We start from the raw sequence: 16,367 nt of genomic DNA on the forward strand, positions 1-16,367 counted from the left end.
GGAGGCGGCCACAGTGGCCGCGTGGGCGCCGATGCCCGCGCGTCTAGTGGACGTGGAGTCGGAGGCCGATTGGTTCCGGGGTACGATGCGTCGCGTCTGCGATGCTGCGATGCCCCGGGTCAGCGGCCGCGCTCCACGTGGCGGTGCGTATTGGTGGACGCCCGAGATCGCACTCCTCAGAGAGGAGTGCGTGCGGGCACGCCGCCGAAGCGCCCGCCACCGCCGTCGCCGTCTTCGCGGTATGGATTTCGCGGAGGTGGCGGCCCGCTTACATGCCGACTGCCGTGAAAAGCAGGAGGTTCTGCGGCGGGCCATCGGCGAGGCCAAGTCTCAGAGCATGAAGACGCTCCTGGAGACGCTCGATCAGGATCCCTGGGGGCGCCCGTACCAGACGGTACGCAAGAAATTGCGACCGTGGGCGCTCCCGGTGACGGAGCGTCTCCAGCCTCAGCAGCTGCGGGATATTGTCTCCGGGCTATTCCCGCGGATGGAGAGGGACTTTGAGCCCCCCTTCATGGGCGTGCCGCCACGCCTTGACGTGAGCGGTGATGCCCCTGCTGAGGTGGTTCCTCCGAGCATATCGGAGCAGGAGATTCGTGCGGCCGTGTCGAGGATGCGGAGGAAAGACGCGGCCCCCGGCCCTGACGGTGTTCACGGTCGGGTTTGGGATTTGGCCTTCGGTGCCCTTGGGGACCGGCTCGTGCGGCTCTTTGAAGCCTGCCTCGAGTCGGGGCGGTTTCCAAAGCAGTGGAAGACGGGCAGACTGGTTCTGCTAAGGAAGGAGGGACGCCCTGCGGACTCACCTGCGGGGTATCGTCCCATCGTGTTGCTGGATGAAGCGGGAAAACTGCTCGAGCGGGTGATGGCCGCCCGCATCGTCCAGCACCTGACGGGAGTGGGTCCTGATCTGTCAGCGGAGCAGTTCGGATTCAGGGAGGGCCGCTCGACCATCGACGCGGTGATGCGCGTGCGCGCCCTCTCTGATGAGGCTGTCGGCCGGGGTGGGGTTGCACTGGCGGTGTCCCTGGACATCGCCAATGCGTTCAACACCCTGCCCTGGTCGGTAATCGCGGGGGCGCTGCAGTATCATGGCGTCCCTGCGTATCTCCGTCGGCTGATCGGGTCCTACCTCGAGGATAGGTCGGTCGTGTGCACCGGGCACGGTGGGACGGTGCTCCGCTTCCCCGTTGAGCGCGGTGTTCCACAGGGGTCGGTCCTTGGCCCTCTCTTGTGGAACATCGGCTATGATTGGGTCCTGCGGAGCGCCCTTAGCGCTCCTCTCCCGGGTCTAAGCATAGTTTGCTACGCGGACGACACTTTGGTCGTGGCCCGGGGGAAGGATTTGCGCGAGTCTGCTCGTCTTTCCTGCGCGGGGGTGGCCTTCGTCATCGGCAGGATCTGACGGTTGGGTCTGGAGGTGGCGCTTGATAAATCCCAGGCCCTGTTGTTTCACGGGGCCCGGAGAGCGCCGCCTCAGGGGGCCCACCTCGTGATCGGAGGCGTTCGCGTTGAGATCGAGGCAACCGGGTTGCGGTACCTCGGTCTCGTACTGGACGGTCGTTGGAGCTTCCGCGCTCACTTTGAAAGATTAGGTCCCCGACTGATGGCGGCTGCCGGCTCGCTGAGTCGGCTGTTGCCGAACGTCGGGGGCAGTCAACTCAACTTCAAGATTCTTACTTAGCATTAATTGATGCATCTCGCTAAGATAGCGTTTAGCACCCACGAAATTCGAACCACAGTCCGAAATAATAGTACTACATAAACCACGACGGGATACAAACCTATCTAGAGCAGCAAGAAAGGCCGAGGTGGAGAGCTCAGTTACCAATTCAATGTGAATTGCCTTAACCGCTAGACAGACAAATATACAGGCATAAGTTTTATTATTAGTTATGTTTTGGCATTTCGTCTGCGACTTTGTTTCACGATAAAAGGTCCTGCAAAGTCGACACCTATATTTTGAAAGCAACGAGCTGCTTGAACTCGGATAGAGGGAAGATCACCCATTACAGGTTGAAGGGGTATAGGATTTACTTTGAAACAGGTGACGCATTTTGAAAGCCGCGATCTAATAAGATTACGAATACCTAGGATCCAAAATTTTCTTTGAATTAAAGATTGTAACGCACGAGGTCCACAGTGTAGAAATAAACGATGGTAATAATCAATAATAATCAGAGAAAAATGGGAGGTTTTTGGCAACAATAACGGATTTATAGCTGATTGTGGCAAGTTTGCATTTTTTAATCGTCCCCCCACTCGTAACAGACCCCGTTGATCTAGAATTGGCGCTAACTTTATTATAGTGCGAGAACAAGATTTTCCACTTTTAATGGCACTAATTTCGCTAGCGAATGTAAGAGATTGAACATGTTTTACAATGGTAAAGAGAGAGTCTTCTAGTTCTGTAAAAGTTAAAAAAGATTTGATACGTTTTTTCTGGCGAACGAGTTGCGTTTGCAATAAAACGTCGACACCAGGCAAAGATGCGTTGTAGCCTCGACAATGAAGAGTACTTCTCAATTAACTGAGCCAGAACACTATTGTTAGAAGATTCCAAAAGAACATGGCACAAGAAGCTGGATTTTACTTCGGCTAATTCCTTTAAATAAGGTAATTTTTCAGACACCGGCCATGTAGAAGAATTCGAGATTATCCATTTGGGTCCTGTCCACCAAGTGGAACAAGCCACAAGCTGAGAGCAGGTAAGACCACGACTGCAGTAATATGCTGGATTATCATACGTTGGCACATGATACCAATTTTCGACAGACAAATTATCTAACAGCTTCACGACACGGTGTGCAACGAAAGTTTTAAGACGATGAGGTGCTGTTTGCAGCCATGATAGTACAGTCGAGCTATCAGTGAATGCCCATATCTTTGAAATTGTTATGTTTGAGGTTTGAGTTTCATTTAGTAAATTACTAATATGCTTCAATATTTTTGCTAGTAATACAGCACTACATAGCTCCAATCGGTTGACAGTAATAACTTTTAATGGAGCTACTTTAGATTTTGCAATAAGCAAGTGAGATGTAATTTCAGTGTCGGTAGTGATACGTAAGTACACAGAACAACCATAAGCCTTGGTAGATCCATCACAAAAACCTACAAGTTCGTATGATTTTGAATGAGGAGGTACAATTAGTCGAGGAATTTTAATATCCTTCAGATAGTGAAACTCAGATGTAAATAGATGCCACTGAGACAACATATCTGACGGTACAGTTTCATCCCAGTCAAGCTGAAGGCGCCATAGTTCTTGTAAGGTAAGCTTAGCTATTAGAACCATTGGGGCCAACCATCCGAGTGGATCATAAATTCTGGCGACGTTTGATAGAATAGCACGTTTTGTATTCCCTGGAGCGAGTTCTGATAAAGCATAAGTGAAGTTATCATCAGCTGGATCCCATTGGACTCCAAGAATCTTGATACTTTGTTTTTGTTTTTCATCACAAAATGTTTTTGGAACTTGACAATGTTCCGTTGGTATCTGGGTGAGGAATTCGGGTGAGTTGCTACTCCATTTACGTAATTCGAACTTAGCACGCGCTAACATTTGTATTAACTCTTCTCTATGTTTCAGTGCAGTTTCAATACATGTAGCACCAACGGTGATGTCATCCATGAAAGTATCATGACGAAGACTAGCAGCAGCTAAGGGCCACTCTTTTTCGTAGTCAGAGGCTAATTGATGCAGAGTACGTATTGCCAGATAAGGGGAACTCGTAACCCCGTAGGTTACCGTTTTCAGCTCATACTCAGTTACAGGATCAGAAGGAGAATCGCGCCAAAGTATATGCTGCCATCTTCGGTCTTCTGGCCTGAGTTCGATGTTTCGATACATCTTACTGATGTCGGCAGTAAAAACAACAGCATGCAACCGAAATTTTGTAAGTATATCTCCTATATCGTTTTGAAGTTTTGGACCAGTATATACAAGATCGTTAAGAGATTTGCCATTGGTAGTTTTGGCGCTAGCATCGAATACAACCCTAAGTTTAGTCGTTGTACTTTCCGGGCGAATGACACAATGATGAGGAATTATATACTGCCCGATTTTTTTCGAGTCACCGCTAAGCTCCATATGCCCTAACAACTTGTATTCGCGCATAAAGGCGGTGTACTCTTTTTTCAACTCTAAGTTTCGATCAAGGCGTCGTTCTAGGTTAACGAGCCGAGAGAAAGATTGGTTGAAAGAATCGCCTAGTTGACTGATAGGTTCTTTGAGAAGCATAGGTACAATATATCTGCCGTCGGGATTACGATACGTTAGATTTGAGTACATTTGTTCACATTTAATATCTTCAGGGTTTAAAATAACCTGATTTGGAGGTTCTTCGATCTCCCAGAATCGCTTGAGTCCCTCGTCCAGAGAACGTGTGGATGTTAAGAGAGAAGATATTGTTGGCGGAGGTAAATGGTTTGTATCAATTTTACCGGTAATGACCCAACCAAATACGCTGTGTAAAGCTACCGGTAGATCATGACTGGGCTGAACGCCTTGACCGTCATAAATACTATGGAACAGTTCTGCGCCGAGTAGTAAATCTACATTTGATGGTTTATCAAAATTCTCATCAGCGAGGACCAGATGTTTAAAAGATTCACGAAGATTACTAGGTAAGTTTGTAGCAGGCATTTTACTCGTTATAGTATTTACTACGATAGGATTAATGTTGAAATGAGGATTTTCTGAAGTACGAGAAAGTACAGTGCAAGAAGTAACTCCAGTCACGTGATGTACAGCATTTTGACCTAGACCAACTACGGTTAATGGACAGCGACGTAATGGTAAGCCCAAACGTTGACAACATGACTTGGTAATGAAACAATCTTGAGCACCACTATCAATCAACGCACGTACAAGAAATGATTGATTAGTACTGCGAAGATGACGAACGCGAACTACACAAGTACCCAAAAGAACCACCGAGCGACTGTAGCCCACATACGCATTAGTGGAGGCTGCAGTGCTAGACTCGAAGGTGGGATTACGCGTGATCTCGTCCGGGCGTACGTCAACTGTGACCATGCCACTCACAGCTGTATTGACCTCATGGAGAAGCGTATGATGTCGTTGTCCGCAAGTAGAACAATTTAATTTTGAATAACATTTGTTAATGTTATGATTTTGGCGTAAACAGTTTTTACATAAAGATTTTGATGTCACTAAATTAAGCCGGTCTTGTATGCCTAAAGCTTGAAATTTAGGACACTTATATAGATTATGTTGTTGTTCACAACAGCTACACGGTGCGCCGGTGTTGACACTTGAAGATATATTTGAATTAACGGGCAATGATGTTGATTTCAAATAAAGTTTTTTAGAAAAACATTCATTGCGAGGTGCACTCTTATAATTTGTGAGTTGTTTATTAGTTTGTTGTATACGTACAACAGATGACGAGCTTGGTTCACTAACCTCTAGTATTTTAACATAGTTTTGTAAAAAAGTTAGTAAGTCGTTTATAGTAGGTAGGTTATTTGAATTTTCCTGTAACTGTGATTCAAATCTTTTACGAGTGTCACTGTCTAAAGTACGGGACGCCAAATAGAATAATATAAATTCACCAAGATTGGGAATGTTTATTGCCTTGAGGGCATTGACACTTTCATATAGTAAATTATTTAATGTCAATAAATCATTAATGTTAGAACTTTTCAATTGCTGAAATTGTATAATTTTGTCTAAATAAGATGTAGCTAATAACCTTTTATTTTCAAATCGACCCACTAGTGCGTCGACAACTATTTGATAATTATCAGATGTAACAGGTACCCCTTTGGCAATCGATAAAGCAGCACCCGATAGACACGATATTAAATAATGAAATTTCTCAATTGCTGTAATATTTTCATTCTCGTGTACAAGCGACGTAAATGTATCATAAAAAGTCCGCCATTGCTCAATTCTACCATCAAACTTGATTAAATTAATTTTTGGTAAACGTACTTGCTGACCAAACGGCTTGGGTGAGACGTAATGCGACGCGGGTGCGCCGGCGTTGCCGGGGTCGGCGTTAGACGCTTCCGATATCGGGTAATACATGTCGTCAAATGCCTTAACAACTTGCATATCGATTTTGTCTTTAGGATTAATTTCAAGTTTTAACGCATTTATTTGATTAGTTAGATCTAAATATTCTTGCCGTAAAACATCTAGACGTTTGTATCGAACATTGAATTGAGATAATTTTGACGAATCTGATGCAATTTGTTGTGATAAGTTACAAAGTATTTGTATGTCCTTAAAAACATATTCACGCTGACTTGTTAGGAGTTTTAATTTGAGTTCTGACATTATAGAATACGTAAATTATAGTAACAATACAAATTTTAATATAATTTGAATCTGAATACAAAAATTATGTTTCAAATGAATGCTATTTTTACAACCGATAAATTTTTTGAACTACCTACGTCACTCGAGATTTATAAAAAACATATTGTTATTTTATGCTTTAAATAGTAAAATAATATTATAAATTATAGTTATATTGTTATTAGGATAAGATTAAAGCGAAATGAAATGTAGAACTAGAGTTTTCTAACGAATATGCCCCTAGTTACCATAGGTTATTCGCGCTCGAAACGGACCACTAAATATGTTTTGAATTTAGATGTTTGGGACTGGAAAAAGGATAAGTTTTAGGACTCACTCTGTATTTCGTTGATGCACTATTATATTTTCTCACTGGCGAGAGTTATATGTGCTGATTGATCAACAAATCACAATTTTATTGTTTTTGCACCGGCACCGTGTTTTAGTTTTTTTTTTACACACTTCGCGCCATTTTCATACGCGCGTAGTTTTTCTTGTAGTGTCAACAGATGGCGTGGATAGGGGATTGAGGAAGGAATAAGGAAAAGGAAGTCCCAACAAACTGTAAATGTTAAGACAGGCTTAAGTCATCGAAGTGCCACCATGTGAGCTCACAATGCGCCTTACCTTCACTCAAGCCAAGGATTAGAAAAATATGTTATGGATTCTTAACGTTATGAATGTTTTGAAAATATCAGTGGCAAAATGTAATATTGGTATCATTTGATTAGTGGGTAAGGACTGCAATTTTTAGGTAGTTCAAATAATTAAAAAACAAGTTAATCAAGCAACTGGTTCGAAAAATAAAAACAACAGATCATAATAATAACATTTATGTAACAAAATAGGATTTATTAAATTATATGGCCTTTCGTAAACAATAATTAAAATAACCAACCTCATCATCTAAAATCAGAATTAAAGTAACTACAAACATTACACATTATGGCTCTATTTTTATATTTAAGGTAAGTTTTCAATATAGTTAAATTCGAAATGTATTAAGATTAATAGAAGTTGTCTGGATATAATTCTTGACTAACTTCTAGTTTCGCAACAACTTAAGAGAAGATATTTGTCATTTTTTTTGGTTATACATATATGGCCAAAATATTTTTTAGCATTTTTAATCTTTGGTTATTCTCACTATGTTTTTTTTGCACTTTCATTAACTGTAATAATATTTCAAAATATATTAAGCCATACAATTCTCAAGTCTTTTGGTATGATAATATATTCAGATATTATGTAGCGAGGAAACCACCATCTATGGGCAATTCTACACCATTAATCATACTAGATCTTTCACTCAGGAGGAAAACCACCGCATTTACTACTTCGGATATCTCACCAAATCTGAAAAACATATATTAAAAGTTTATATAACATCATTTTAATAAAATATATTTCATTACATTCATGTTTAAGTTCGAAGCAGATCTTTGCCTATTTCCAAAAATCTCGTGATACAAACTACGAGAATATAATTATAATATCGATTTTTTATCTTCCGACCTTGTGACCTTGTGACCAAGAAAACTTGGGAAAGATAATTCACAGAATTCACGACAAATAAATTTAAAAAAAAAACAGCGAAGTCTAGTTACAGTTACTAAATTTGAAGGCTACTTTTTTTCCCTACCTAAGCTTAGGTAGGGAAAAAAAAGTAGCCTATCAGCTGATAGTCTTGAGAGGCTATTTCAGCGTAACCTTAACTAGTAGGTGAGCTCACGGGACTCAAACCGGAGTGATGCTAACACTGACCCTAGCAAGAGCAGTGTTTCGTAGAATCTAACACCGGATCGGAAACGCGACCCACTGAGAAGATCCGGCGAGAAACTCAGTGGGCAAAGGCTACTGCTAACCATTCATCATTCGCAAATGATCAATACATTTCTCTTGGTGTAGAAGCTAATGATCGCTGTTCCCGAAGCAATGTGTAAATAAATAATATAGGATAATGAGACCGAATATCTACAGATAGGTACCATAAGTGCACATTTATTTCATTATTTAGTATTGTCTCAACTTAATTCGGCGTTTTTTACATCTGTATGCGATGGGGAATTTCTAATCCTAACAAAGAAAAATATATTTCCTCACTAGGTTTCACTAGTTCTTTGTATGTATAAAAGAAGGGAATAAGTGTGTTTATATACATTGCTTTTTTTCTAGTAATTGGACATAAATGATGTCTACATTATTTAGGCACTGAGTTAAAGTATGTACCTATACAATAAAATTTAAATGATTTTAGTTGATATTTGTTGTAGTTATGGTGAAAAATAGACGCGTAAAGAAAATTATTTAAAAAAGTTACCTATACCAGTTACGCTCCACATTTTTGGGTTTCTTCCCGATAATTTTTCATATTTTTTCGGTCGGTCACTTATCGGTGGTATGCATTGTTAAGATGTGCACAATTAATAGAGGTTATCTTGCCTTTCAAAGATTAGGCTTTATTTAAGATACTGTTGACAATAAACATAATGATTGATGTTTTTGTGAATATGATTATATAATCCACGGCGAAATACAATTATTGCTTCATTACGCAAGCTGCTTATAAAAACACGTTATCATGTGTTCACGAAACTAAGTATCAAAATATTCATTAGGATTGTAATATTTACATTAAGAATACTCATTTAAGCGGCCAATTATTGTTCAATGTTCATTTATAATTTGTTACAGTTATAATCTTGTACATAATATTCTGTCAATAAACAAGATAGATTAAAATATACTTGCAATATTATACGCATAGTATAATTGTAACATTTAAAATTTTTGGAAACTAGGAGAAATTGCATTCAAGCTAGTTTCTAAATACAGCTATATATTCTAAATATAAAATTCAAAATTATTTTGAGTCTGTCACCCACAGAATATATATTTTCTAAATACAAACCTTCCAAGTGGTATTTTAGAAAGCATTTCATTGGCTTTTATAGGATCTGACCAACCAACTTTAGCCATCTCAGTCATTATCACAGTAGGATTGATAGCATTTACTCTGATTCCATATGGTCCTAGTTCTAAAGCCATAGCTCGAGTCAGAGCATCCAAAGCAGCTTTTGAAGCACTGTAGATGGTGTGGTCTTTCAGAGCAGCCTGCAATATTCATTCCAACAAAGTTATTAAAATTTAACTTTCTTCAACTCAACTTCAACTTTTCTTTTATTCAACACTTTGAATACTTCTAAATAAATACATAAATCAAATATGTATTTCTGAAAGGAATCATAACCTAAAAAAAAAATTTTCAGTAAACTATTTGGAAATTCCTCTACTTTTGGTAGTAAAAGCTGTTCACAAAGTGTTGTACCTTATTTATCTCAGCTCATTTATGTGCCTATGAACATAAATGAGCTCATGATTCACAACATGTTAGTTGGTGATTGGATCCTATAGACATGCTCAACTTGTCATACGAGCTGAGACAAAATGATCATGTCATGTGAACTATAAAGTGGCTTTTCTTACCCTTCAAGAAGACGAGATCAAGACATAAATTTAAAAAGAAGCAGTTTCCTTTAAATTGTTCTATAAAACATGTCTGATGCAGACTTGAAAAAATATATTTTTTTTAACATATGACAGTTTGCACAGTTCTAAGAAGTTTTTTTTTTCAAATTCTGTTATTATATATTTAGCAATATAACTCCATGTACATTACTTATGAATGAGATAGAAATGTGAGCATGTTGTGCCCATGTATGATGGTGGCACTAAAATTAACACTAAGTTTTTGTATGAAAAAATGTATGAACTTTGTTACTGCAGAGTACTGTGAAATGCAGAGTATTATGAAATGAATATTAATGCCTAGTTTTTGAAAATTATTAACATTGGAATTTAAGTTGCTCATGTTTCAATTTATTCATTGCTCAAGTTAGATTACAGCACTAATATGTCACATTTAGTACTTTTGTCATCTAGTACAAAAGTATTAAATGTGTCTTATTAGCATAATCTGATTTAATGATCAGTATTGATCTTACTAATCTTACATTTGTAATCCCAATTTGATAACAAATTTAATATCTATTCTATAACCTGATAACAACAAATCCCTTTAATATATTTATTTCATGTTATATTATGTGAATTCAACACATTATTTTAAACTTAAAACACAAATGGGCTAAGTTTTAATTTATGTGGACACTACACTTGCCATGGCATCATTTTTTTTGTTTTTACTGCATCTTAGAATCTGAATCTTAGAAGGGCTGTTTGGTTTATTGGCAACAAAAGGGAAAAAACTAGCAATTTTTTGTGTATTATAACTATTAAACTATAGCCATGAAAGTTGTGGTCTTATTATTTGGTTACTTGTGAATATATAGGCATGTATTAGTATTATGATGTATTTAGGATAAATAAACTACTGCAATAATAGATACATACATTAAATCGCTTTATGAATGTTAATTCTCTATGAAACACACAATGAAAATAAACAGGTTTAGTTGCCTAATTTTTTGCTTTTTTAATTCATGTTAGATAGTCATTGCTAGATAATGTTTTTCGAATAAATGAGAAACCTTTTTTTGTAATTCATGAAAATACTAAAAAAACATCAATTAAAATTACAATACAAAAATTATCAAGATTACTTCTATGATTCAGAATTATAAAAAACCTCACCTTTGATGCCTGAGATGAGATGTTGACAATGGCACCATGAGTTTTATTCTCAATCATTTTCCTTGCAACTACTTGACTTATATTTAAGACTGCTTTAACATTTACATCAAACGTTCTACAATAGAAAGGAAAAACTTGTTTTATTTTAAGAGCTACTCTGTGTGCTTAAAAACTCACTGTTAAATCAAATTAGGATAAAGTTTAGTACTTGTCAAAGTTGCTCGGCGAACAGTCCAAAAATGGTTCACATACAGCAACAGCTGCGTTGTTCACCAACGCATCAAAGTGACCTAAAGATTCAACAACCTTCCTCGTCTTCTCCCAATCTCCTATATCAACGTCTACAATGTCTATAGAGGGGTATTCACTCTGAAGACTTTCTAAGTGCGAACGAGTTCGTGACAATGCAACTATATTTGCACCTGCACGCCATAATTCAATCGCAATTCCTCTGCCGATACCTAGTTTTAACAACAGAAATAATTTGTTATGAACATGTGGTCTATGAATTTATTTACTTGTTTAAATACAACAATTGTAAGTAAATAATTAACTTAATGAACTTGCCTTGCCCGGCACCGGTAACGAGAATTCTTTTGCCTTTAAAAGATATTTCCATTTTTAGATAAACTGAATGTCCTGAAAATTATTGCAGTTGATACAGATTATAGACTACAGCAATAATAGCTGACATCAGACAGGAGAGTGCGCAGACTACTTACTACTTAAATAACACTGTTAAATAGATGTAAAAATTGTACCTTTTTATAATAACATGACAGATGTCCGAATGACATTTCTGGAGCTGGAACCATTGATGTATTAAAAAACCCAAGATACCTACACACTCACCGTCTCAAAACCGTTCCCATAAAATGAGCGCACAATTTAAAATTGTGTGCTCATTTCAAATAGTCTCGCGTCGCTCGCGTCCCTGTGCACTCGTTAAAAACGCCGAAGTGTTCATTGAGAAATTGTAAAAATATTACGTCATTATGTTTAAAGTTTTAATTAATTACTTTATGCACTTTGAATTGTTTTGTATTTAGTTTTGAATAACTATTCATACGATAGAAAATATATTATAATAATAATTTAGTTCTTAATCGAATTCCAGAAGGAAAAGAGGTCGTCTATACGACGTTATTTTTAAAATTCGTAAATATGATATTATTATATCGATTACTTAAGGGACAACTTATGGCTTCGCAATTAAAGATGGGTTAATACCGATATTTATCAATATTAGCGAATACTAATATATTCATGATGTAATATTATAATACCTTAACGAATACGTGAATATCCTGATATCTTAATATACTTCGATAAAACGGGTAAACGAGTTAAACTTAATACGGTATTCGTGAAATAAGTTAATGATTATTAATACACTTAATACGGTATTCGTACCGTATTAATTTTAACTCGTTTATTCGTTTTATCGAAGTATATTAAGATATCAGGATATTCACGTATTAGTTAAGGTATTATATATACAAAAATGAAATGCTGTTAGTTAGTCTCGCTAAAACTCGAGAACGGCTGGACCGATTTGGCTAATTTTGGTCTTGAATTGTTTGTGGAAGTTAAAATAAATATGAAAATGCTCGGAATGAAATAAAAATAACAATTTTGTTTTTCCTTTGATATCCCCCGTCGGACGGATTCCTTTTGTTTGTTTTAAGTTTATTTTATACAAAAGCTTAGGTCTTTTATTTATCGATTGAGGCACTACGAAGTCTGCCGGGTCAGCTAGTTAATAATATAAATAGTATATTGTATCTAGGAATTTGACTTCACACTAAATATTTTACAAGTAATATTATGTACATTAAAATTAATATTATTATTAAATCAGAATTTAGTCAACATTGTACATTAATATAAACAACAAGTTAGTAATATTATTTATTTCTTATTGGTGCATAAAAATATCAGCTTTTTTACTTTTTCTACCGAAAGCCTGTTACGTCGGTCAGAAATAAGTTTAGAAATTTTGAAAAATTAAAAAAAAAATCCTCTCACATGGTACTGAGGTGGCTAGTGGGTACACAACATCTATAATATTATAATCCACGAACCGTTTGTTTAGAAAGTCATTTCGATTCAAATCAAACTTCATAAAAAAAAAATCAAAAAAATCAAACTTTTATTTAAATTTTGAGAAGTCCGTAGAAGATAATTAAATACCACCGCAAAAATATATTGTCATCATAATTTATTACGTAAAAACACTTAATTTAGTTGTGGCAGTATTACATTTTGTGTAAAAAAAATTTTATTTATGAAATTGGTAAACAATGTCAACTACCGTACCTACTTTCGTTTTTCAAATAATCGTTTTAAAACCAACTAATTCGAAGAAAACAGAAAATAAAATTAAAATAATGAAAATAAAGCTCACCGATTTTATTCCAATAAATGTAAAAATGCATTATTTTGCCTTGAGTAGAATCTTTAGTTGAATCAAGAAATGAAGGTTCAAACATTAAAAAGTAATGCATTTAAAAATTCCCACTAGCATCTTTGACATGTAAAAAGTTGAATTAAAAAATAGTCCTTATGGTCATAATGATATGTACTTATTTTAATTGCTCAATATGCAAACATGTAGTTTATCTCACTTACTCTTAGCGCATGCAGTATTGTTATGAATGTGATAGAAAGATATCCGCGAGACACGTACGGCGTATGCCAGTATATTTTCGAGTGATAGATAAAACCCGACCGATGTGAGTTGGCTAATATTATGAATAGAGTAATACGGAATATTAGCATATCAGAATTCGACGGATTACCGATACACGAATACAAGCTGTATTACGAATATCATAATGAATACTAATATATCGGTCTCACCCTTATTCGCAATATACTGCATGCTAATGACAGAAGTATCGTTCTGGCTCAACACGTCACATTGTTATAAACCACTTTAAAAACTAAAAAATTTCACTTCTGTCGGCAGTCTTCATGACTGCCTAGTTTTTTATGACACTTTTTTATTTTAAGAAGAAGGTTGATTTCGGTTTTTGTAGGTAATTTAAGTATCGGGTATAAATTACGGGTAACTATTGAACAAGACGAGTCGTTTTATTTGCATGTTTTATTTCTAACTTTTATATTTTAGTTTCAATCGTCAGTCAACAAAGATATATCAGATGATGGCGGTGATACTGAAGTCTGTCGTACAGGTTCAATGTATTATTTAGAAAATAACAAGGAATTCAAATCTCTTACTACTTCTCTGAGTATAGGCTTAATTTTGGATACACCTTGAAAAGTTCACAGAAAAAGTGAACTTCATAAATGCCGCAGAAGGCTAATTAGCAAGGAGAAAGTCATTAACAACTTAATGAAGAAAAATCTAGACTTGTTAAAAAGACCATTTCACTTAAGAATGCATTAAAAGTTTTAGAGAAAAGATTTAAAGATTGATGTACACATGTCCTACCCAAAAACATATTTACGCTCAGATAAAAGTATAACTATGAGTATAGAACATAATTTAACTAACTCTTAAAATACTAACTCAATGTCTTATAATAAAAAAAAACATACAAATATTCGTCTCCACTCCATGTCCTGTCCTGCCGGCTAATTTCGGTCGTAAAAGATTGGTTATTGTACACTGCTTTGTAATAACAACTTTAAACAATGCGCGTAAAGTTGAATTTGCAAAAGATATGTTTATAGTTAACTATAACTACGTAGATATAATTGGTGAGTGTTTCGGGACAGTTTCGAGTGCTACTTTTGTATGAAACTGTGTATCTTGGGTTTTTATATATCAATTTATATTAAATTACAAATACATACACAAAAATACATACATACCATACTTAAATGTGTAAATATATGACGGGTAGTCTTATACCGTGATATTGTGATCTGGCAGCTGTGAGAAACTACTTTTAGATGTTGCTAGTGGGACGTAGATGAAACACAGTTTGACAGTTGAGACGGCGAATCGCCGCGGCGCCGGGTGGGGAATTAGTTCATAAAAGCCGTTGCGTGGATGCTTTGCACCTGGTCATCGTTCTCGTCGAACCCGTCGCTTGCGACGAAGGGCTGGGCGAGTAAATTAACCAACAGACACAGCACACTGAGTTTCTCGCCGGATCTTCTCAGTGGGTCGAAAGATTGAAGTGTGTATACTTTGCATTTTAAGAGACGGTAACCGGTGCTTGAGGTACCTAAAAGCACCGTTAATGGATCGAGAGGATCCTGAATGAGGTGTTTAGGGCGACGTCGACTGTGCGTTGCCCTGTCGCGGTCAGATAAATGTTAGCGGCGGCCACGTTTATGAGGGTTTTTGTGTCGCGCCGCTTTGTCGAAGTAGCGTTCTGACGCTTCCTTAAGATACTTACATGTCGGTACTAAATTAGGTTATCGTGAAGATCTACATTCCTCACATACCACAGTGCTCCGACGACTATCCTGCAGAAACTGGATTGGATGACCTGGAGAGAGTTATTGTGTGTAAGTACCACATGAGTACTACACTTGCATAGGTCATGACAGAACGTATGCAAGTTTTGTAGAGTGTCACCTTGATAAGTAGGAACAAGTTACTTCGCTTAGGGTAGAGTTGACCGAGTAGGAACGCGGCTCGGTCGCGTCATTACTTAATGTGGGGCCCCAATGTCATCCCCTGTCGAGAGTGACGCCTAAGTACTTAGCGTCCGAAGCCCACGGCATGGGCTGACCAAAGATTTTTATGGCGGGAATGTAGTTACCGCGTCTAATTGGTAACGAGATACTAGTAGTAGTGTAGGGAGGGCGACCCCTTTTGTAGAGCACGACTGTGCTTTTCGTGGGGTTGATGGCCACTTCCGGAACAGCTCCCCTAAATTAGTGGCTACGATGTGAAGCTTACTATGCATGAACGACATCTTCCTACTTGAGTAGTAAATAGCCGTATTATCCGCGAAAGGGGCTAAGTGGGTCACCGGCGATCGGGGTGTTAATAATAAACAGACTAAAAAGTAGCGGGGAGAGAGCGTACGTAGCCATGCGGGACTCCGGCCAAGATATATCGCGGGAGAGAGTGAGTTCCCTCGACTCGATACCGAAGAAGTCTCGTATGATGAGCATGAGATTGTCTGGCACGCCCACGTTATACAGTTTGTAAATTAAGCCGTTGTGTCAGATATGTCGAACGCCTTCGTGATATCTAAGAAGAGGGTTCCCGTGGGGACGTGTCTGCGTCTGTTTCGCGCGGAATCCGAACTGTTCGTCGATCAGGATGCCTTTGAATACAAGCTTCGGCTAAAGGTTAAGACTTGGTGACCCGGAAACTCTTCTCTATACATGCGATAGATTGTATCTATGTTAAGCGAAGAAACATAGTTAAATACGATAGAAATGGAAAACTGAGTGG

At 37.9% G+C, this 16,367-nt stretch overlaps 2 protein-coding genes across 2 annotated transcripts; both read right to left on the bottom strand.

Moving 5' to 3' along the window:
• Window positions 1–2,621: 2,621 nt before the first annotated feature.
• Window positions 2,622–6,082, bottom strand: LOC114252300 (uncharacterized). The gene is made up of 4 exons (XM_089734459.1): window positions 5,968–6,082; window positions 4,078–4,761; window positions 3,230–3,690; window positions 2,622–2,717 (listed from the first exon to the last, which is right to left on the bottom strand). Exons 1-4 carry the CDS (start codon window positions 6,080–6,082, stop codon window positions 2,622–2,624), a joined length of 1,356 nt encoding a protein of 451 aa, XP_089590585.1.
• Window positions 6,083–7,145: 1,063 nt separating this feature from the next.
• Window positions 7,146–11,713, bottom strand: LOC114253350 (L-xylulose reductase). The gene is made up of 5 exons (XM_028188200.2): window positions 11,549–11,713; window positions 11,190–11,442; window positions 10,982–11,096; window positions 9,240–9,442; window positions 7,146–7,684 (listed from the first exon to the last, which is right to left on the bottom strand). The coding sequence occupies exons 1-5, from the start codon at window positions 11,598–11,600 to the stop codon at window positions 7,573–7,575; spliced, it is 735 nt and encodes a 244-aa protein (XP_028044001.1). The 5' UTR covers window positions 11,601–11,713; the 3' UTR covers window positions 7,146–7,572.
• Between the last annotated feature and the right edge of the window lie 4,654 nt (window positions 11,714–16,367).

The sequence above is a fragment of the Bombyx mandarina genome, chromosome 17 (genome assembly GCF_030267445.1).
Source record: "Bombyx mandarina strain Sakado chromosome 17, ASM3026744v2".
Classification (NCBI taxonomy): Eukaryota; Metazoa; Arthropoda; class Insecta; order Lepidoptera; family Bombycidae; genus Bombyx; species Bombyx mandarina.

Bases quoted from the DNA above. Each gene is read 5' to 3' on its own strand.
- LOC114252300 (XM_089734459.1), bottom strand. From the start codon at position 6,082: ATGCAAGTTGTTAAGGCATTTGACGACATGTATTACCCGATATCGGAA. The intron at 3,691-4,077 runs GTGACTCGAAAA...TGCATCAATTAG, and splicing joins AGGGCATATGGAGCTTAGCG to CCTCTGACTACGAAAAAGAG. The intron at 2,718-3,229 runs GTACCGTCAGAT...ATATTACTGCAG, and splicing joins AGCTTGACTGGGATGAAACT to TCGTGGTCTTACCTGCTCTC.
- LOC114253350 (XM_028188200.2), bottom strand. From the start codon at position 11,600: ATGGAAATATCTTTTAAAGGCAAAAGAATTCTCGTTACCGGTGCCGGG. The intron at 11,443-11,548 runs GCAAGTTCATTA...TGTTAAAACTAG, and splicing joins CGTTACCGGTGCCGGGCAAG to GTATCGGCAGAGGAATTGCG. The intron at 9,443-10,981 runs GTGAGGTTTTTT...TGAATATTGCAG, and splicing joins TCTCATCTCAGGCATCAAAG to GCTGCTCTGAAAGACCACAC.